The sequence below is a fragment of the Mauremys reevesii genome, linkage group 4 (genome assembly GCF_016161935.1).
Source record: "Mauremys reevesii isolate NIE-2019 linkage group 4, ASM1616193v1, whole genome shotgun sequence".
NCBI lineage: Eukaryota > Metazoa > Chordata > Testudines > Geoemydidae > Mauremys > Mauremys reevesii.
Genome location: NC_052626.1, coordinates 106,083,224 through 106,105,969, shown reverse-complemented (window position 1 = coordinate 106,105,969; position 22,746 = coordinate 106,083,224). Strand labels below are relative to the sequence as shown.

Here is a 22,746-nt window from a genome sequence, read left to right as displayed (position 1 = left end):
TTTCTCTACTTGTTTTACCAGTAGTTTTTATGCTGATATTTTCAAGTTTTCTTAAATCAACAATAAAAAAAATTGGCACCATGCACTAAAGTAAAGTTGCGTATAGAAACATATTGGGGGTGGGGGGGAGGGATAGCTCAGTGATTTGAGCATTGGCCTGCTAAACCCAGGGCTGTGAGTTCACTTAGGGATCTGAGGCAAAATCAGTACTTGGTCCTGCTAGCGAAGGCAGGGGACTGGACTCGATGATCATTCAGGGTCCCTTCCAGCTCTATGAGATAGGTGTATAGCTCCATTTATTTAGCTATAGAGTTTACAGATTCTTTTGGTTTTGGGTTTTTTGTTGATAATAGTACACTCATTAGTTTTTGGCCTCTAGTATAGTTATAATATCCTTACTTATTAAATGGTTTACTATGTTTTCATGAGACCTTCTCAGGCCTATATTCCATAGGCTATCTAATAATTTAATAACGGAAGCCTCATTTCCAAATTTGTTTCTCCAAATGATTAGCATCTGATAATATTGCTCTTCAATATTTTTTGGATGTTCAAACGTTGTTTTAGCAATTTCATTATCTGTTAGATGAGTTCTCATAAACGTGTTCCAGTCGCGTGGTGGCACTTCTTTTATAAAATAATAAAAACTTTCAATTAATGCTGGGGAAAAAAAAAAAGCATCAGTGAATATTTTAAAATGACCATTTCTATAGATGCCTACGTACACTTGTATAGGTTCTCAGATAAATCCAGTTCATCTGCCATTTTACTACCTTTCCCCTTTGTAGTTTAACATTCCCTGGCACACAACAAGAGAGTATTTCAGCAATATACTCCATTTAGTCTCACACTGCATTGCTGGCCTATACTGTATCTGTTCAACCAGCTACTGATAAATTGGGAATACAAATAGAGAGGTATGTTTTACTTCGTATGGTAGCTATCTGTAGAAGATGAAATGCACCATTACATAGACTTCAGGAAACATCTAAACCCTGAAATTTTCTTATGCCATAATAAAATCATAACTAATTTGTTCTAAATGGAATAATTTTATTCCTTTAATATACAACGTAGGTCTTGTCTACATAGTATGGCACTGTGCAGCAATGGGGTATGAATTGCTCTGCGCACCACCATATTGCATGCTAACTGGCCCATGTAGATCCTGCTGGCATGCACTTAAAGTTCCTTAGTGTGGGTCAGATTGCACTATGTTGATGTGCATTAGGGACTTTTAGTGTGTGCCACGAGGGTCTACATGGGCCAGTTAGTGTGAAACAGCTGCACTTTAGAACTCACACCCCTCTGGAGCACATTGCTGCACTTTGTAAACAGGCCCCAAGTGTAGGATAGGAGCAGAGAGTATGATTTTAAAATCAAGTTGTACCCATATATTTTATGGAATCTGATTAGCATAACCAGAACTGTTTTAGGTTAAAAACAAAAACCTGTGTATACTATTGAAGGTCAATACAATAAAAAGATTCAGTTCAACAGAAATGGTGAAGCCTGTCCTAAGTGAATACCCAAGGAACAGGTAACCAATTGGTTTCCTATTCAAAATAATCTTTTAAAAAGCTCAAAGATATCAATATGCATACTTCAAAGTGGTCTCTTAAAATGGGAGGTAGTCTATTGAAAATGGCCTTTGTACAGATTTCACTGTAGTTTTAAGGTCCTTGTTCACTTTTGATGGCTGACCACTCTTAGCAATTAATTTTACCCATCCATCTACACAACTATCAGCAGATTTGGTCTGCCAAGGTAAGTCTGATATCACCAGTACTCTCAATCAGAACATGGTTTACTTCCTTCAGTGCCACACAATATACCAGTTCTCTGGTATATTTACTGGTATCTGATACATCCTGGCATTTTATTTGTTTGAATGGTAAAGTTGCTGTACAAAAATCTGTTGCCCTTACACGACATGCTACAGATTACACTGCTGGTACATAAAATAGATTTTTTACTAGAGCATGGTTAGCTCTAAAAAGCAACTGTTCCTAAAGTTATTGACACACTCTGAACAGTGATCTTTAACAACATGAATATATGATGGTGGTTGCCGGTGATAGCAGGGAACTGGACTCTATGACCCATAACGTAACTTCTAGTCATATGTTGCATGCCTCCATGAATACATTATGAAAAAGCTATGTCCTTATGTAGATATAATTAATTGCTATGAAATGTGTGTGGGATGAGAGGGGAGGTGTTTTGTTTTTAAAGCAATTTCTTAAAAGGACGAAAATAAATAAAATGCAGCAATCTGCAGAAGTGCTGATATAGTAAGCAGGACAAAATGTTTGTAATCATTTAAAGAAATTAACATCTATTTTCTCATTCAGATGTCCCATAATTATGTACAATGAACTCAAGACAGAAAGTCACATTTTGCCCAGTACTCTGCAGACTCTTACCAATTTTAGATCCCTAATAAGGTGTGCTACTTGAACTACTCACCTTCTTGAGAAAGCTCTTTCACTATTATATGAGGCCTGGCTTCAGAATCCCTGACCTGCAAGATAAACATCTATGTTTATTCAAACAGAACAAAACATACTTTGCTCATTTACAATCGCTATCCTTGATGTGGTGATTTGATTTCACAGTATCTATAAAGGTAGGTATGAGAATTCAAAAGTTTCACAGAATAAACTCAAGTTCAAAAACCTGAATAAAATGTAAACAAAACTGCCCAGCCAGAAAATCCAGCTCTTCCACTAGCTAATAAGGGATGCAGCAGTATTTCAGTCATAGTATTAACAAAAAAAACCTATCTTCCATGTTGGTACTGAGCAGTGGAAAGAAGAGAATAACAGACACTTAATTAAACAATGTTTCTAGGTTGACTGGATGAGTTACAGAAATTTCTGATATCACTTCAGCAAACATACAAATTTTTCCATACCTCCCTTTTAAAAATAAAGATAATGCAAAAGCATCTTTCATATCCTTCTGGGTGGTGGTGGGGTCTATTTTATTACCAATTCATTCTGCAAGCTAGGATGTTCTAGATGTCAAAAAGAAGAGGCTATTACATTGCTTCCATAAGATTACACAACAAATTTCATGACACGCTGAGCATTTCCCACTTACCATCTGAGATACGGACATCCCACCATTTGACTGTCCAGGGTAAAAGACAAAATTGGGCTTGTCTGGAGGCTTTACTGGTGCTGAATATCCTGCAGCCCTGTGGTAAGACTCTTCCCATGAGTTGTTTTCACCATTTATTAGTAGGCCACTTCTCTCAGAAAATACAACACTGGTATCCTCAGGCAATTCATTTCTTAGTGCAGAATCAGGACTATTAACTGCTAAAACTAGTGGACTCTGAACAGAGTTTTGGATCTCTAAAATGGGTGCACTAGTGTTAGCATTCTCCATTTCAGGTGCAAAGAAAATTTCAGTGCTATCCTCAGACTCCTGTAAGGGATAAGAGTGATTTATTAAAGAGTGCTAATTAAGAGTGCTTTATTAAAGCATACATCGCTTTGTAGGCAAGCTCTCAAGAACCTTGCACTGGAAGAACATTTCATTCATAGTGCTTCATTGCAAGCAAGCCATCAAATATAAAAATTCAGAAGCTAGTGTTAACAAGTGACAAACAGGAGCAGCTTTAATCACTAGACCTTTACAGACTAGCAAAGAAGTTACATGTGAGTTTCTGTAGTTAGGCAAGGGGAGCACCACATCTATTGAAAATATGATTGATTTATTTTATTTATTTTAGCACTAAACTTCACTCTCCAACCATGTAACCAACCCCATACCAAGTGGGCTGAAGGGCAGGGAGGGGAGCTAGCTACATTTGGTATTAACTCTGAAGTTTAACAATTGCATTTAAAAATGTAAACATCGTTAAAATGATCAGCAGTGAAATAGTCAGAGAGATCGGCTCTGTGCCCGTGAGAACATGAGCAGAATAGTTCCCCAGCTCTTACCACTGCCCCAGGTTAACCTGACTGTACTCTTTCTGCATCTTTATTGTAACCTATTTCTTTGCTAAGCCTTTACAGAACACACAAAATAACCCTGCAAGTTCAGAACAAAAACAATGACAAAACACAACTGGGTGCTCAGATAGTTGAGTCACTTACTATGGACCTCAAGTTTCACCCACAGTTTAAACTGACCGACTTTCCTAAGGCATCTTGCAGAATTGAGGGTTGTGGGTTTAAAAAAACAACAAACCAAAACACTTGTCCTAGGAACAGCAGTTAATAAACAAATATCTTTGAACTATGTCTCTACTTACTATTATTTAAGTAAGTCTTTATTAAAAAGGTAGTCAAGGTGGTCTTATCTGTGCCTTCCAATGATATCTAGTATTAAACTTTAATCCAAATATAAAAATTGGAGCTCCTTACATACCTAATGGAGAAACTAAAGATTGTGCCACAATTCCCTATGAATTACAATTTTCCTTAAGCAGGTTGTCTTTAAGTAACATGTGCAGTTCTTGGCATCTCAATATCACAGTGACATTTACAATTGCAGGGTTCCAAGGAGAGCAGCAAAAATGATGGGGCTAATAATATTTGTCACAATACAAATAGGGTCTCCAAACACCAACATACAGAGACTGACTTACGAGCAGAGATTAAGGGTAAAAATCTTGGTCACTTCATGAGTTCTATCAACCTCAAATGAAAACTACTCATGTAAGAACACAAGTTACATTTAATGTGAGAGAAAGAAACTAAGCATTGACTAATGGTTGGGTGTGGAGGGAAGGATATAACTATCGATATACATTTGAAGAGTGTAAACGCTAATATGTAAGCAGAACTATTTAGGATATCACAAGAGGCTATAACTAGAAATAATGGTATGTAGTTAATTTAACTTTTTCATTCATTTCATAATCAGGAAAATCTTCCTGACAGAGCCATATTAGAGCTCTACAATATTCTTCCAAGGGAAGTACTGGAAGCTCCATCATATGAGGCATTTAAAACTAAACAAGACACTAAAGAATACATTATATTGTAGAAAACAATTCAACATTAACAGGAGGTGAACTAGATGACCTAAAAGTTTTGGGTTTTTGTATATTGGGACACTTTTCTTCACTTCATACAACAGCAATCAGGGCAGAGAAAGAGACTAAGGTGTGCGTCATCTATAGTTAAACAGATCTTTTTAATTAAAAATTGAAACTAATTTTTATGCAATTAACATACAGGTAAAAGATACAGGCATGTGTCCAAAGGAAACTTACCACATCTTTTTCTGCATCTTTATTTTCTGAAACACACGAAGAATATAAATTAAACTCTCTCTATTAAAGTTATATTGTTTAAATATAGCTGAATTAGTACATTGCTTACACTGCATAACTCTCTGACACAGATTCTCAATCTCAACCAGCAGTTTAAATGTAGGTAAGCTGTAGAGTAGACTGACAAGTTCAAGGAACTGAAGGACTCCCTTCTGGCCAAATCTACTAGAGCACGAATGGATGGGGCATACTGTACATGCTAGATAGATATTAACCAACAGTTCCATTTGGGGTCTAGTTCCACTTAATCTATTCAGAGTCTATGATCTTTAAAAAATTTTAGGCCTCAGTTCCAAAAGTTAGTCAGAGACCTGGTTTACACCTAAAACTTAGGTCAACCTAGCTATATCACTCAGGGGTGTGAAAAATGTCATGCCCTGTGCAACACAATTAGGCCAAGCAAAACTCCTGCTGTAGATGCAGCAAGGATGGAAGCAGGCCCGCTGACAGCAGTTCCGGGTCTCAGGGCAGAACAGTCAATGGACCCCCAAGCATGCACAAGCCACGCCTGCGCGGACGCGGTCCGCCTGACATTTGGGTGGTGCTGCACCTGTGCTGGCTAGTGCCCAGTGAGCTGCCGGTTGCGCTGGCTGGACGCGCTCTTCTGGCACGCCAGGGCTTCCACATGCCTGCCCAGTAGGGTTGCCAACTATCTAATTGCACAAACCCAAAGATCCTTGCCCTGTCTCTCTCGAGACCACACCCCTGTCCTGCCCAAGGCCTCGCCCCCTGCTCACTCCAGCACCCCTCCCTCCGTCGCTTGATCTCCACCACCCTCACTCATTTTCACCAGGCTAGGGCAGGGAGTTGGGGTGTGGGAGGGGGTGCAGGGTCAGGCTCTGGAAGGGAGTTGGGATGCAGCCTCTAGGATGGGGGTTGGAGTGCAGGAGGGGCTGTGGGGTGCAAGCTCTGGGAGGGAGTTTGGGTGTGGGTTCTAGGCTGGGGCAGAGAGTTGGGGTGCAGGAGGGGTGTAGGGTTGGGATCTGGAAGGGAGTTTGGGTGCTGGAGGGGGTGCGGGCTTGGGAGGGAGTTTGGGTATGGGGTGCAGGCTCTAGGTGGAGCAGGGGTGCAGGAGGATGTCAGGGAGTCAGCACTTACCTTGGGGGCTCCCAAAAGCGACTGACACACCCCAGTGGGTCTCCATGCACCGCTGCCCACAGGCACCGCTCCCGAAGCTCCCATTGGCCACAGTTCCTGACCAATGGAGCTGCAGAGTCAGCTCTTGGGATGAGGGCAGCGCATGGAGACCCCCTCCCCAGGGGCCACAGGGATATGTCAGTCGTTTCCAGGAGCAGTGCAGAGACTTTGAGAGAGGGCGGGCAGAAGCCATAAAGACAACCTCCGTTTTTACTTCATTTAGCTTTGGAAACTTGAGTCTGTGTATCTCACGTTATCCATAGAAAGGAATTTTAATTACCTTTATTTGTTTTATTATATGATATCCTTTTCTTAAATAAAAGGCACCCAGCCACAAAAGCAATGAACACAACGATGACCCCAGCAATCCAACCTGCAGTAGTTGCAGTCCCTGCAAAAAAAGCAAGCAAGCGTGAAATACTAAAGCCACCCATAAGACAGTTGATTTTGCAGTGTAAGAATGTTGATGCTACACACAACAATGGAGACAAATGCCTGTGAAATAGCAGTTTGTTACAGTGACACTTATAGTCTCTGCCTCAAGAAAGCCACCATCTCTCAGGCCTTGTCTACACTACAAGACTATTTCGAATCTACTTAAGTCGAATTTGTGGATTCGACCTTATGAAGTCGAATTTGTGTATCCACAGTAAAGACACTAATTCGAATTTCTGAATCCACATTAACAGGGCCGGCATCGACTTTCGAAGCGGTGCACTGTGGGAAGCTATCCCACAGTTCCCGCAGTCCCCGCTGCCCATTGGAATGCTGGGTAGAGCTCCCAATGTCTGCTGGGGTAAAAAAATGCATCGAGGGTGGTTTTGGGTAACTGTCGTCATCGAACCGTCAACCACGCCCTCCCTCCCTGAAAGCGCCGGCGGGAAATCTGTTCGCGCACTTTTCTGGTCGGTTATAGCGCGGACGCCACAGCACTGCGAGCATGGAGCCCGCTGCGATCATCGCCGCACTTATGGCCGTTGTCAACTCCTCGCACCTTATCGTCCACCTCTTGCACAGTCAGCTGCTGAGAAATCGGGCGAGGAGGCTCTGGCAGCGCGGTGAGGAGAGTGGCGCAGACCTCTCAGAAAGCAGGGTACGCCGCGCAGTGGAGATCATGGTGGCAATGGGTCAAGTTCATGGTGTGGAACAGCGATTCTGGGCCCGGGAAACAAGCACGGACTGGTGGGACCGCATAGTGCTGCAGGTCTGGGATGAAACAGAGTGGCTGCGAAACTTCAGGATGCGTAAGGGCACTTTCCTTGAACTGTGTGACTTGCTGGCCCCTGCCCTGAAGCGCCAGGACACACGGATGCAAGCAGCCCTGAGTGTGCAGAAGCGAGTGGCCATAGCCCTCTGGAAACTTACCACGCCAGACAGCTACCGGTCAGTAGCGAACCACTTTGGCGTGGGCAAATCTACCGTGGGGGTTGCTGTGATTCAAGTAGCCCACGCAATCGTTGAGCAACTGCTCTCAAAGGTAGTGACTCTCGGAAACGTCCAGGTCGTCATAGATGGCTTCGCCGCGATGGGATTCCCAAACTGCGGTGGGGCTATAGATGGGACTCACATCCCTATCCTGGCACCAGCCCACCAGGCCAGCCAGTATATTAACCGAAAGGGCTACTTTTCAATGGTGCTGCAAGCACTGGTGGACCATAGGGGACGTTTTACCAACATCTTCGTCGGGTGGGCGGGCAAGGTTCATGACACGCGTGTGTTCAGGAACTCTGGTCTGTTTAGACGCCTCCAGGCAGGAACTTTCTTCCCGGACCACAAAATAACGGTTGGGGATGTGCAGATGCCTACAGTGACCCTCGGGGACCCAGCCTACCCGCTAATGCCCTGGCTCATGAAGCCCTATACAGGCGCCTTGGACAGTGAGAAGGAACTCTTCAACTACCGGCTGAGCAAGTGCAGAATGGTGGTGGAGTGTGCTTTCGGACGTCTTAAGGGGAGGTGGCGGAGCTTACTGACTCGCTCGGACATCAGCGAAAAGAATATCCCCGTAGTTATTGCTGCTTGCTGTGTGCTCCACAATGTCTGTGAGAGCAAGGGCGAGACCTTTTTGGCCGGAGGTTGAGGCAAATCGCCTGGCTGCTGTTTCCGCTCAGCCAGACACCCGTGCCGAAAGAATATCCCAGCGGGAAGCGCTGTGTATCCGGGAGGCTTTGAAAGCAAGTTTCCTCGTAGAGCAGGGTAACCTATGACTCTCCACTTGATTTTAAGAGAAGCTGATCCTGGGCCTGTGTCTCTATGTGTTGAGTGAGATCTGCGGTTACATACCCCTTTCTCCAAGTTTCCTCCACTTCCCAAACACGTTTTAAAACAAATTAAATGGAACAGTTATTGTTAATAAATCTTTCTTTTACTTTGCATTTCTGTTCAGGGTTTGAAACATGGACGCATACTGTGCTGAGTACGGTGTGCACTGATGTACAGACCGCTTGTACAATACAGGACGGACAGCCTCCTGCTCCTACATAGGTCTCTGGGGTGGGGGACGGTTTCAAGTGGTTGTGCATGTAGGGGTGGGTTTGCAGGAAGGGGCGAGTGGTGCCGTCTTTGGATAGGGATTTGGATGCAGGCTCTGGGTTTGGGTGTAGGAAGGGGTGAGGGGTGTGGGGGAAGGGTGAGTATCTGTCCGTGGATGAGGGCTCTTCTTGGGGCTCAGGGCAGCGGAGAGGATCGCGCCTACGGTGGAAGTGCATGGTAAGGGCAGCATGCCTTAACATTAGGGGGTGGCAGGCGCTAGGACCGTGGACAAGCGTAAACATCACAGAATGACCCGGGGCAGCATACACCACACAGAGTGACCTTGGTGACTACTGACTGCAGTCTGTGTGTGCCCTGCAGTTGATCCTGCCCCCGATAGTCTGTACCCTGCTAATGTAGGCTATCCCGTGCAATTATAAATCCCCTGCCCCCCCCCCCCCCCCACATACACACAGTCTTCTGACACGAAAGACGTGACTGAAAGAGTGAACAACAGCAAACAGCTTTTATTAATCTACTACATAGTGGGGTGATGAAACTTGGATTTGGGACTGGGTGATCCTGTAGGGGAAGCGCTTCTACACAGTTATAGCGTCAAAGGTGTGTGGTACATTAGCGCTCAGCTGTGGTGCAGTGACAGTTCTCACGGCCCCTACCGCCCCTCCGTCTTGTAATTTTCGGTGAGGGGGGAAACAGGACTTCTTGGCGTTGGAGGGTGGTTGCAGATACAGTGCAGGGGGGCTCTCTCCTCCTGCCTGCGGTCCTGCAGAACATCAACAAGGCGCCGGAGCGTGTCCGTTTGCTCCCTCGTTAGCCCAAGCAGCGTTTGAGTCGCCTGCTGGTCTTCCTGCCACCACCTGTCCTCCCGTTCGCTGTGTGAGCGCTGCTGCTGAGAGAGGGTCTCCCTCCACTGGCTCTGCTGGGCCGCCTCGGCTCTGGAGCAGGCCATCAGTTCCGCGAACATCTCGTCCCGAGTCTTTTTCTTTCGCTGCCTAATCTGAGCCAGCCTCTGCGAGGGGGATGCCGGGGCAGTTCGGGAAAGAGCAGAAGCTGTGTGATGGGAAACAGTAAGTGATTTCCTTGAACAGATACATGTTTGCTAACAGTGAACACAGTGTAGTCAGTTTCTCTGAACAAGATCATACAGGGCACCAAGTTCCATGAGATCTCAGGACAATTTCGAGATTTCGGAATACGCTCTCATTGGCGGCGCCATTGCACAGGAGAGCGGACAAGCGGGGAGAGACAGCTGAATCCGTCTTGCAGACAGTCCTGGTAAGCCTTAAAGTAGATAATGCTTATCAGTTAGTGGATAGCTGTGCTCTCCTGCTAAAGGCAATCTGGAAAGCAGAAAGGCTGAGCCTTTTCCAGCCCCTCCCGCCAGTGCACGGGAAAGATCAATGTATGCTTGTTCTCTGTGGCCTCCAGCACGTGGCTGTTAAGCGAGGGTCGTTGTTATGCAACCTAATTTTAAACCATTAACAGTAGTAACAATACACTAATTGCCCTACTTAGATGCAGCCTGTCCAGAACGACATCACCCTGAGGCGGGTCACTCGGAGTCAGAGAGAGCGGATGCTAAGGGAAGCCCTGCACAGACCAGGACCATATGCAGCAATGCTGGTGGAGGCGATGGTTCCTCTCTACATTAGGATGTCCTGGCGCGGAAGAGTGTGCTTCCACGGAGCACCCAATAAGGCACCTCTCCCCAGGAACCTCCTGCGGAGGCTTTTCGAGCAGCTCTCTGAGAGCTTTGTTGAACTGTCCCAAGAGGATTATTGTTCTATCCCTATATGTGTGGACCTACTTTTTATATAGTTTGACATTTAAAATTTTTTATATAGTATTTCTATTTTTTCTATACCTGTTTTTTAAAAAATAAATGTTTCCATGTTTATAGCACTTACCGCCTGATCCTTCCCCTGATTCTGAGTCCGGGTTAACGGCCGGGGAGGGTTGGTAGGGGATCTCTGTGAGGGTGATGAAGAGATCCTGGCTGTCAGGGCAAGCGGTATTGTGTTCGCTGTCGCCTGCGCCATCCTCCACAAACCCTTCCTCATCTTCCCCATCGGCGAACATCGCCGAGGAACTGTCCAGGTACACTATGCCATCCTCAGAGTCCACGGTCACTGGTGGGGCAGTGGTGGCAGACCCACCGAGAATGGCATGCAGTGCCTCGTAGAAGCGGCATGTCTGGGGCTGTGCTCCGGAGCGTCCCTTTGCCGCTCCGACTTTTTGGTAACCTTGTCTCAGGTCCTTGACTTTCACGCGGCACTGCATCGCATCCCGGCTGTATCCTTTCTGCGTCATGGCTTGGGAGACCTTCTCGAAGGTCTTTGCATTCCGCTTGTTGGAGCGCAGCTCCGAGAGCACAGACTCCTCGCCCCACACAGCGATCAGATCCATGACTTCCCGGTCAGTCCATGCTGGGGACCTCTTTCTATTCTTGGATTGCCCGGACTCCTCTGCTGGAGAGCTCTGCATCGTTGCAGGTGCTGCGGAGCTCGCCCCGATGTCCTACCAGGACGTCAGATTCAAAGTGCCCAGACAGGAAAAGGAATTCAACTTTTCCCGGGTCGTTTCCTGTGTGGCTGGTCAGAGCATCCAAGCTCGGACTGCTGTCCAGAGCGTCAACTGAGTGGTGCAGTGTGGGATAGCTCCCGGAGCTACTAAGTTCGATTAGCATCCACACCTAGCCTAATTCGAGCTAGCCATGTCGAATTTAGCGCTACTCCACCTGTCGGGGTGGAGTACCAAATTCGAACTAAAGAGCCCTCTAGTTCGAATTAAATGGCTTCCTGGTGTGGACGGTTGAGCGGTTAGTTCGAATTAACGCTGCTAAATTCGACTTAAAGTCCTAGTGTAGACCAGGCCTCAGATATTAATACATCATTAGAGTATCTAGGTGCTGGTCTGTGTCAGTGGAAATTAAAAGCTAGTAGAAGGGAATCTACAGGCTCTACAGGGGAAAAGATTTTCAGATTTATGCCACAATACAGATATTTTTCAGGTTTTAATATTTAACTGAGTATTTGAAGGGCATACTACCTATAGCTTTAAACTGTGTTAATGTGACACCTTGGAAAGGCATGTCCACTATGTAATCCTTTCCACCAAGACAAGTCCCCTGTACTAGTTTAAATATTACCACAAATATTGGTTGGTTACACAATCCACACTTGGAGAGTCTTTGTCTCCATCTAGCGGCTGCCAGTATGAATTACGTAGGCTCAAACACTTAAAAGTGGGATTTCAAAGCCTCGCTTTTATAATCTGCTTCTGAATTATCTACAAAGAGTCAGAAAGCCATCAGACCTCCCTAAGCATAGTTTATACTGTACCTATGAGAGGATGGCCACACTCCAGGTCAACTGTAGCATTGCATTTTTGTACAATTTCTTTCCCTTCTGGGCACCTAAAATTGATGATAAAAATATAATTATATTACAAAATAAAATCTGTACTCATGCTCACTCCTACTCTCATAGGAATAATTTATATACATGGACAGAATATGCAAATTAAAAAACAAAGTAGTCTGTTCTCACCAGTCACTAAGAAAAAGTACTTGAAAAACAGATGAAGAATAAAGGATGCTAGAAGATTATGTGGCACCACAGCAAAAACTTAGAAGTCCACGGGGAGAGATTAATGTACACAAATATTTATTCAAAAAGGAAAAAAATACTGAGATGAAGTGTTAACTAATCACGTACATAATTAGCCTCCTTCAATAGCTGGCCCCATGTTATAAAATTCTGGGTCGCTCTACTGACATTAGCTGTCCTAACTGGTAGTCCCCCCAAAGCCTATTCAAATGTGGCAGGTGAAGGAATCAGAAAAAATGTTGGGAACATTTGTGTCCAGGCAGAAGCATCAAACAGGACAGCAATACTTATATACATACAGTTCTAGGCACTGATCCTGCAAACACTCAGGTGTGCGTTTAACTTCAAACACATGAGCAGCCCCATTGACTTCAATGGGATTATTCACATGTCAAAAGGTAAACGTGGGTAAGCATTTAGAGGAGCTAGGTTCTACTTTTTACTGTACTATATGGAAGACAATTGCCTAAATCAGTTATTGTACATACTTTGACTTGCATCTGTAACACATCTCACAGCCTGGAGTAGGACAGAAATAGCCTGGCTTGCACTGACATTCAGTATTGCTCGTCGAAGTGCAGGTGCTCACAGTTTCTTGATCTGAGAAAAAGAAGAATCATACAAGTTACATATGTAATCAAACTGAATTTGTGATTTCTTTTCTACCAAGCATAAGTTATTTTTTAAAAAGTAAGTGTTCTTAAATCTATGAAAATGAGCAAGGGGACTGAGGCAACAGATTTTTCTGCAGAACAAAGAATATCAAAGATTTTGCCCACAGCAACCCAAATGTATTTACAGATCAGCCCAAGCTTTGTACTATACCTTCTTTGCACAGTTTACATCGTATGCATTCGTCTAGGCCATTTGCATAAGCAGTATAATCCTCTCCATTTGTGCAAGGGTAACAAATTCCTTCAGTATGTGGAACCTTGCAGTGTTTACTAACATAAGTGCCTGTATAAAGGGAGAAGCAGAAATTCAACAGTATAGCTGTATATCTCAAGTAGTATTAGGATACAGTTAACTGGATTCAAGCATACCGCAACATGACTCCTTTCAGCCACTCCTTTGCAAGGAGTGGAGCTGAATGAGATTAAGTATACGCAACAAAACCAGGAAGAACACTTAGATGTCAGTGGCCAGATAACATTAGAAAAACAAGTAAATAACTAGTAATAAGAGGCCAATAGGCTTGGGGGTTTTCCTCCTCTATAGATAGAGGGAAAAATGTTTTACAAAAATTTCCATCAATAATACTTCCCTGTTTTTTTGTCATCTTTCTGATATGCTCTACTTACAAAGATGCCTGTATTTTATTTTTAAATGCAAGGTTTTAGCAATAAAATAACTGTTTCAATGTTTTTCTTAGTTCTATTTGGACATATTCACATCCCTATTTGTTAATAAGTAGTTTATCATAGTTCAGCACAATGGTTTGTGCTCAGAACAGGCTAGGAATAGATTAGTGAAAGTGCCTCAGGTGAGACTGATGTGGTAGGTAGTGTGTAGGGAAGCTCATACAGCTCTGGCTAATGCTGTCTCTCTCTGAAACCAGTGTAATTAGCCCCTCACATTGAGTGAAATCCACCGCACACGAGGCCTACACTGCACTTAAATCCTACTTGTGGTTCCAGTCTTGCAGTTCATACCATGTTGAGAGCACTCAGATAGGCCGCTGTGCTCATCTGCTATCAATTGCACAATCAGGGCCTAAGTCCTTAAAAACAGAGTTCAAGTCACATTGCCTTGTTCAAGGTCTCTGCATAAGGGTGAATTTGATGTGAGTACTAAATTCACTCACAAGATTTAGAAAGCCACAGAACAAACCTCATGAGATTATAACAAATTGAGGATAGAATGCTCCTTGGCACAAAGCCAAGTGAAAATGGCCCTATAAAGAATTAATGAATTTTACACTCATCTCCAAGATGGACATGCAAATAGTTTACAAAATAAAGGAAGTTTTGCATGTAGTTTTAAAATACATAACATTTCTGCTGAGTGTTGGTATTGAGTGTTTGTATCTGACAAGCATTATTACAATTAGGTGATGCTGGGGGAATAAAACGTGGTCAGCACATTGGTTCAGTTTTCAAGAGTTCAAACAAAGCTGCAGGGTGGATTTGATTTAAATAACTAGTCAGGAAGACTCGATTTAATCATGGTTTTCTTCATAAAAGTGTATTCTTATTGGTTGTTATAACCTTAATACACATTCTGCACAACTCAGAGACAGATGTAGGTTTCATTTTTAGAAGGTACACACTGTACATTTTTAAACAGTGATTTATTTTCAAAACTTTTCAGATTAGTTTTACAGCTATATCAGAAAACAAATGATTGTTTGGTTATTTCATTTCCCAAAGATAATTGAAGCAGATATTTATGAAGTCAACAGGTTAATCATTAGTATTTGGAGGATTTTCTTGCCATGTTGTATTAGGAGGAGAACATCAGACAGACAGACACATCTAAATTGTTTTATTTAACTAAAACAGTAACATTAAGTATTCTGGATTTTTTTCTTCAACAGCAAACATATAATATTTTAACAAAACAAGCACATGTCCCTCGCTTCTCACATTTATCTCCAGATTTCTTCTCCTTGTCCAGATCTATTCTGCCCCCAACAATCTTTTATTCACTGAGCTTTTTGAAACTTTGCACTTTTAGAGAGAGGTAAGGGATTGACTCTGTGTACACAAATTTGCAGAGGGACAATAGAGTCGAGGTCTGTTAGTTCTCACCTCTATATATTATTTAGTTATTTATTTGCTGTTAACAAGCATGTTACCTCTGACATAAATCCAGAGTTTGAGAACTGCAAAACTAAGCATCTCTGATGGGATCTTCTAGACTGAGCACAGAGTCCCATTGGGTAGATAGAAAAATTAACCTAAGTAATCTATACAGAAGTTTGTGGAACCCCATAAAATTGAGTCCCTAATCCATGAACTATTGGAACTCATTTACAAAACTTTTCTTAAACATTACATGAATATATTGTCTCATACTACAGAATTAGAATTTATAATCCTTATTCCATGATGAGAGATCTTTGAGCTATAATGTATCTTAATTAAAACTATCTTTAGATAATGTTTTTTGAAGAAAAAACCTATAAAAAATCGTATTTAAATAAAAAAAATCCAATTTTTTAAATTAAAAAAAATCATTGATTTTTATCCACCCTGCAAAGCTGTAACAGCTTCCTTCAGTATTGACTTAGGCTCTGCCTTTTATAGCATGCCCACGTTTCCTGACCGACTGCCAAGATCACCCAGCCACACCCTATTTTGTGAAAGGCTGGACACCATTCTGAAGTGAGCTGCATCGCTGAATAGGACGACGAACAGCATAAAATGGCCCTCACTGGCTTTTGCAACATGTATTGTTCTCTCATTGTTTTTATCTTACAGCACAAATACAACCAGTACACACATCATCTCTGAAAAATGCTTTGTTAGCCAAGTGAACTACAGACATTAAGTGCTTACCAGCAGGACAGTATTTACAGCAGTAGCCTTGATGCAGATATTCTCCATCACCACAGCTGTGGCTGCTTGGCTCTGCTCTACTCTCAGATATTGCTGATGATTCAACCTATGGAAAATACATGGCAATATGTTGAATGAACAAACCCCCTCCATGACATTGTACATTCTCAGTGAGAGGCCTATGAACATATTGGGTTATTCTAAAGACTTCAACAAGAAATAGAGGAAACACAAATTCCCTCTTGCTAAGTTTTCAAGTCATGCGTACCTGCAGCGGTTCAGTAAGGGTGAAACAGCATGATAGGGACATGAGCAAAGTAAGTAACAGAATACATTAAAAAAACCACCACCAAAACCCACCACACTGTAATCTCAAGGTGGGCTTTGTTTTTGCAAGAATGCTTAAAGGTGACCTGCAAAAGATTTTTTTTTTTTTAAACGGCCTATAAAGGAAGCCTGAAAGGAGTTCTGGGGTTTTAAGATTTCCTCCCCTCCCCCAACTCTGGAAGAGCCAGGAATATCAAGTTTGGTCTTGCTTGATTTTGCAGGACCACTGGGCAGGCCTGAGAGCATGTCTATTGTGTGCTCTGTTACCTCAGCAGAAGGCGCAACAGCATTAAATAAATGTTAAACAAAAGCAAAATGAAAGTGTCTGACGGTGTGATTAGAACTCCACATCTCTCTATTAGTTCATATTACCATTGCTTTAGTTCCCCAGTCTTCCAGCCTACCAAGGACCTCAATTTCCAGTGTGAAAAAACAAGGCAGAGAATTACAAGAGAAAAAACCATATCACAACTTTCAGGCCACCTTCACACAACATACAGCAGCAAAAAAGCCGCAAACCCCCAATTCTCTCCTCTTTACAAGTGACCTATAACACTTCTCCCTGCCTTTTTGTACTAATTATACAGTACTCCCACATCTCAGGCCCATAACACATACTCAGAAATTGGAGCCCTAGCAAAAGAAAATTAAATTTGTTACTAAATAAAATAAATAATAAATACACACTTCAGTAGTACCTTTCTCCTGAGGATCTACATGTTGACTTTAAAAAACACATTAATTAAAAATCCTTTCAACATCCTAAGCCAGGAGACAAATATGAATCCCTACTTTACAGTTAGGTAAATCGAGGCACTGAGCAATTTGTTGAGCAATTTGTCAATGACTCATGATTTTGATTTTCAAGAGGAAGGATGGCCCAGGAGTTAAGTGTTCTAGCCCAGGATTCAGGAGACTGGGTTTAATTCCCTGCTCCAACACAGCCTTCCTATAGAACACTGGACTCAGTCTGTGTCTTGGGGCTGGTCTACACTTCAGTATAGGACACTTCCTACAGGAAGGGTAGTTAATCCACCTCCTTAGGAGACAGTAGCTAGTTTGATAGAAAGATTGTGTCTCCCTGTCACCTTGTGCTCCTCCATCTGTCTGTTGTATGCATGTATTTGTCTCGTCACATATTTAGATTGTAAGCTCTTTGGGCACAGACCTTCCTTTTGTTATGTGTATGTGATACAGAGCAGAGCAAAAGGAGTTCCCGATCCCTACTTGGAGCCTCTACAGCAGTGGTTCTCAAACTTTTGTACTGGTGACCCCTTTCACATAGCAAGCCTCTCAGTGCGACCCCCCTTATAAATTAAAAACACTTTTTAATGTATTTAACACCATTATAAATGCTGGAGGCAAAGCAGGGTTTGGGGTGGAGGCTGACAGCTCACGACCCACCATGTAATAACCTTGCGACCCCCTGAGGGGTCCCCACCCCCAGTCTGAGAACCCCTAATTACAGCAAATACAAGCAGCATAGCAAGGCCAAGCTAAATTGTAGTAGGAACTGTAAAAACAGAATTTAGGGAGTTTACATTTAAAACAAAAAACAGGGATCATCCATCCCTGACCCCCTTCCACTGAAAAATGCTTTATCACACTCCCTCTTTCTCTGAAAGAGCTTTCCTTTCAGAAACATGCAGGATCAAGAGAACTTAGAAGTTCTTTTATCACTGCAACAGCTACAGACACGCAGGAAAGGGCCAGTTTGGCATTCCAGACTGCAGCACAGTGGAACCAGGGGCAGGTTGAGACCAAATTTAGGGGGTTGCTGGTCTGAGCCCACATTGCTTCTGTGACTCAGATGTGCCTGATTTCTGAAAAGGGAGAAGTGTGACTCTGGCCAGTTCCTGGAGCTGGGAGGGCATGCATCATGTCCTGGCAGGCTAGCACACATCACTGATGTCTTCTGCAGCTGAGAATTGACTGGGGAATGGTCTGAACATTTGTGATTAAGGGCCAGGCCAGGATTAGGAGAAGCCAATTTCTTGTTTGATCTCCTCTGATTAGCAATCAAGCCAGTGCCAGACACACCTTTGCTGTGATTCAGAAAAAAAAAACTAAAACTTTGATCGTCTCTCCTGGTCCTCTATAAAACCAAGCCCACGTGCCACATGACTAAAGTTGCCAACTAACACTCCAGGATAGTCCTGGAATCTCCAGAAATTAATGATTCATCTTTAATTACAGATTATGTCATGTGATGAAACCTCAGCTATTAGATCTCACCAAAATTGGCAACCCTCCCCATGGCATGGCTCGGCTCAGCATTTCAGAGATTTAGTTTCTGTTATTCAATAGATTTGAAAAGTTTTTCTTAAAGCAAGAGAGACCATCCCCGCCCCAAACACAGGACAGACTGCACCGGCAGCCGGGAAACACTTGGCCGCAGAAGATTCCTCCTTCCCCCCAACCAAACCCCCTTTTCCGCCCCCCAAGCAGCGTCCCACCCCCGGCGCCCAGAGCCCGCGGGCAGGCGGAGGGAACGATCCCGGGAGCTCAGCCAGCCCGGCAATGGGCCGAGGCAGGGGGCTGGGCGTTCCCCCGCTGCTGCTTGCGGGCAGCCCCCCTGCAGAGCTGTGGTGCCCGGCGATCAGCACGGCCCCCAAGGGACAGGACACAGGCGGAGCCGCCCCCCGCGCTGCCCCGCACTCACCCCCAGCAGCAGCAGGAGGAGGAAGAAGCGCCCGGCTCCCATAGCGCGTCCCGGCGAGCTGCCTGCCGGGGCTGGAATCACGGGAAGCGGTAGCGGCCGCCCGGCTCCAGGGATGGGTCATGTCCTGGGCGGAGCCTGCGCCTCTCCCGCTACTGCTCCTGATGCAATTAGTTCCCTTAGAACCTCCCCGCCAGAAGGGCGCTGGGCCGGCGGGGTGGAGCCCGTCCTGCTCCTCTGCCCCTGCCTCTAGCCCCAGGGACTCCAGCCTCCCCCCCTGCTTTTCTCTGAATCCGTTAAGTGATTTTCTTTCTGGCCTACCCCCTCCTTTGTAACCGCAGCAAACAGGCAAAATTAAGGATTCCCTCCTTGGCTGCCTTCATTTATAGACAGCCCCTCTCCCTCCCTCCCCCCCTCATTCCTAGCTCCTGAGCAGAGGTCTCAAGTTAAAATTGCCTTCCCCTTTTTCCACTATAGATATCCTGGCTAATATAATACACTCCTGGCATAAAAATGGCACCCATGGGTACTGCTAGCCCAAGAACACAGGGTGCAGGGAGCATTTTTCCCCAACATCAGAAATCCTTCTTTGTTAAACAGACCAATAAGTCATCCTAGCTGCTGAGAAAACAGGCTAAATGAGCAGGGTGGTATATGCTGAATTATACACTGCCTTTAATGCAGCCCATCGTAACTACCGATAAGCCCACAACCCTAATCAGAATAGGGGCATCATCATGCTACATGTTGAATGCACGTGTAGACAGATGCAGTCCCTGACTCAAAACGATGATAGTGTAAAAAAAGCATGCTGCAGTTGAGTTAACTGGGCCACCAATGCCATGTCCACACTTTAGGAAAAGAAAAAAAAAGTGTTAAAAGAAGATTGTTTATCTGTAAAATCCTAGTGTAGATAGGACACATTTTAGTTTCACTTCAGGGTAGCTGGTTGAAATGAACACGGCTACTTTTCCCTAGTGTAGATGCGTCCAGAAATTAAGTCACAATACTGTTGCTGAGGTCTTTTCACTAGGGGGAAAAAATGCCCCAAATCCAGATTTTGTGGCACTAAAGCCCAGGGTTACAGCTGCTTATAGCTGCAGTGAATTTGACCCCTGACCTTTAAGGTTGGAGCATATTCACTTAAAAAAAAATTCACCAGATACTAAATACTAGCTACTTTTGTCAGATAGCAAGTACCAAACCAGAGAGGCAAAGGTATATTGATCTCACATTACCTTGCTATGTGTAAATGGGGGAATGGTCCCGCTATTGCGGGGAACTTTCCTGGCTTCTGCACTACCCCGGTGAAATGGGCTAGCGGAAGGATTTGAGTCCTCGCTCCCACTTCCTTTACCCAGAGGCCTCCCTGCCCTTGAGGACTCCCCTTCCACTCTCATGTCTGGCAGAGTTCTTGTAACCCCAACAAGGCTGGGCCCCAGATTCCTGGGGGGGTTCTGCGTTACTCTCTCTGCACTGGACACTTCCCTGACCCACTGATCATTACATACAGTTTAAATCAAATACAATTTATCTAATCAGCAATTAATTTTAAAGGGAATAAGGAAAAATGGGAAAAGTTAAAAGGAAAACACATCACCCTGCTCTGTGGCAGGGAACATTACAAACAGTGTCTCTGGAATGTCAGGGCAGTTCAGTCTGTTCCTTGTAGGCCCAAGCCTCCTTCTCAGGCCCTGGCTGTGCTGCAGGGATGCTGTGGGTTGGACACTTGCTCTGGTGGTGGCCACATGCTCTCAGGCTCTAGGTGGCAGGACCCTTCTTTCCAGCATTGCCCCCGCCCCATCAGGGTTACAATCCCCCTCCAAGTCAGGCCTGCAGGGCAGCTTGGCTGGGGCATCTCCCTCTGCTGGGCCCACTGCCCAGGGTCCCCCTTGCTCTCCACACCTGGCTCCGGACTGCTCCAGCTCCACTCTGCCTCAGCACGGCTGCTGCTGCTGCTCTGCTTCCAGCTCCCTGGGCTGCTTCTCTAGCCTTGGTTGCTACAGCTCTCCTCCAAAGACAGGTCTGCTCTGCGGGCTGCTTCTGTGACTCTGCTTCCAGCAGTGACCTGCTTCTCTGGCCCCTCTGGACAGGGCCCGCTCCAGGCACCAGCTTAGCAAGCAGGTGCTTGGGGTGGCCACTCCGGAGAGGGGCGGCACATCCAGTTATTCGGCGGCAATTCGGCAGAGGGTCCCTCACTCCCGCTTGGAGCGAAGGACCTCCCGCTGAATTGCCGCAGATCGCGATCACAGTGGCTTCTTTTTGGCTGCTTGGGGCAGCAAAACCTCTGGAGCGAACCCTGCCTCTGGATCTGGCAAGCTCTGCTCCCTAGCTTAGCTTAGCCCCACTCTGTCTGACTCAGGCAATTCCAGCTGACATGGAGGACAGGATGCCCCTGGCCTCCTGATTAGCCTGCCTGCCCTGTCAATCAGGCTGACCTGGAGCATTGGCCTCTCCCCATTGTTCCTGCGGACTGTCAGTCTCTGGGTCCTGATTTCCCATCGACCCTTCCCCTTTCTTTTGGCCCTGAGAGTTAGCCCACCAAAACACCCCCAATGAATGTTAGTCCCCTTACCTATGGCTCATGCAACTGTGATGTCTGTGGGAGAGACCTATGCCCACCCATAAACAGGGTCATTAGAGTACAGGACTCCATATGACCACTTGTTTAAGATACTTATATGGCTCCCATTTCTGAAGGATTTGAATACCTCACAATTCACCATTTTTACAGCTGGAAGGGAGGAAAGAGGCTGAGTGACTTAGCTAAAATCATTCAACATTTGTGGTAAAGCAGGGACTTGAACTCTAGTTTCCTAAATCCTGGGTTTGTGCCCTAACCATTGGACCACAGTTCTTCTCTTCCTTATACACTTTTAATCTCCTCTTTACAAATTAAAGGCCTAATGCAACTCCTATTAAATTTAATGAGAAATGGCTCAAGCCCTAAGGCCACACATTTTGCAAACACTTATGCAGAGCCAACCCCACTAGAGGACAGAGCTGTATTCTTTTAGTCCTTTTTGCACATTATCATAATTGTTTATTAAATTCCAAGCAGTTGCACTTGTACATTGCACTTGAAAACAAGGGGACTTCACAGCTGTTATTGATGGTAGGATTTGGCCTGCAAAACTTTTATTATGGATGAGCTGCTTCCCAGTTCTAAACTGCATGAGAAGATAAAAGTACACTAAAATGCCCTAATATTACTTTTCATTTTAAGCATTTCCTCTGGGCATATCAGGCAATTGTGAATCGCAGGAAAAGTGGTAGGCAAGACATGGTTTCAACTGTGTCCATTTTGCCATTTAATTCGAGGGATTATCCTCTCTGAAGGTGGAATAAGTAGTGTAATATAATGTCATGGCTTTACTCCGATCATGTCTGCCTACAGTGGTTAGCCCCAGAAACAGTAACATCCTGAGATTTAAGGATAAAGGTGTTTCTCCTATAGTTTGTATGGAAGGGGCTTGTACTTTTACTAGAAGGACCTGCATTGGATCCTCATGGATGATCATGACAGGTATTTTCCATCTATGCTATTTACTAAAAATGGCTAATCTCCCATGCCCATATGAATGTTCCCTTTCTGATTTCCATCTACAGCAGTTGCTTGTTGATTTTAATCCAGCTGCCATTTTAGCAGGATGTATGGTGTTTTTTCTGTTTATTTCAGTTTAAAAACAAAAACAAAATGTTGATCCCATGTGGGAAACAGTGATAGAT

The 22,746-nt window shown here is 44.4% G+C and overlaps 1 protein-coding gene across 1 annotated transcript; it reads right to left on the bottom strand.

Annotated features, from left to right (window-relative positions):
- Positions 1–101: 101 nt before the first annotated feature.
- Positions 102–19,276, bottom strand: LOC120403085 (tumor necrosis factor receptor superfamily member 6-like). Its single transcript, XM_039533791.1, has 10 exons — positions 19,021–19,276; positions 16,032–16,137; positions 13,357–13,488; positions 13,020–13,131; positions 12,265–12,338; positions 6,711–6,821; positions 5,234–5,259; positions 3,106–3,435; positions 2,470–2,524; positions 102–660 (listed from the first exon to the last, which is right to left on the bottom strand). The coding sequence occupies exons 1-10, from the start codon at positions 19,060–19,062 to the stop codon at positions 362–364; spliced, it is 1,287 nt and encodes a 428-aa protein (XP_039389725.1). The 5' UTR covers positions 19,063–19,276; the 3' UTR covers positions 102–361.
- Positions 19,277–22,746: the final 3,470 nt, after the last annotated feature.

Excerpts from the sequence above, each read along its gene's own strand:
- LOC120403085 (XM_039533791.1), bottom strand. The coding sequence starts at position 19,062 with ATGGGAGCCGGGCGCTTCTTCCTCCTCCTGCTGCTGCTGGGG. Across the intron at positions 12,339-13,019 it reads TGTTACAGATGCAAGTCAAA|GTGCCCAGAAGGGAAAGAAA; the intron begins GTATGTACAATA and ends CATCAATTTTAG. Across the intron at positions 6,822-12,264 it reads GTGTGGCCATCCTCTCATAG|GGACTGCAACTACTGCAGGT; the intron begins GTACAGTATAAA and ends CTTTTTTTGCAG.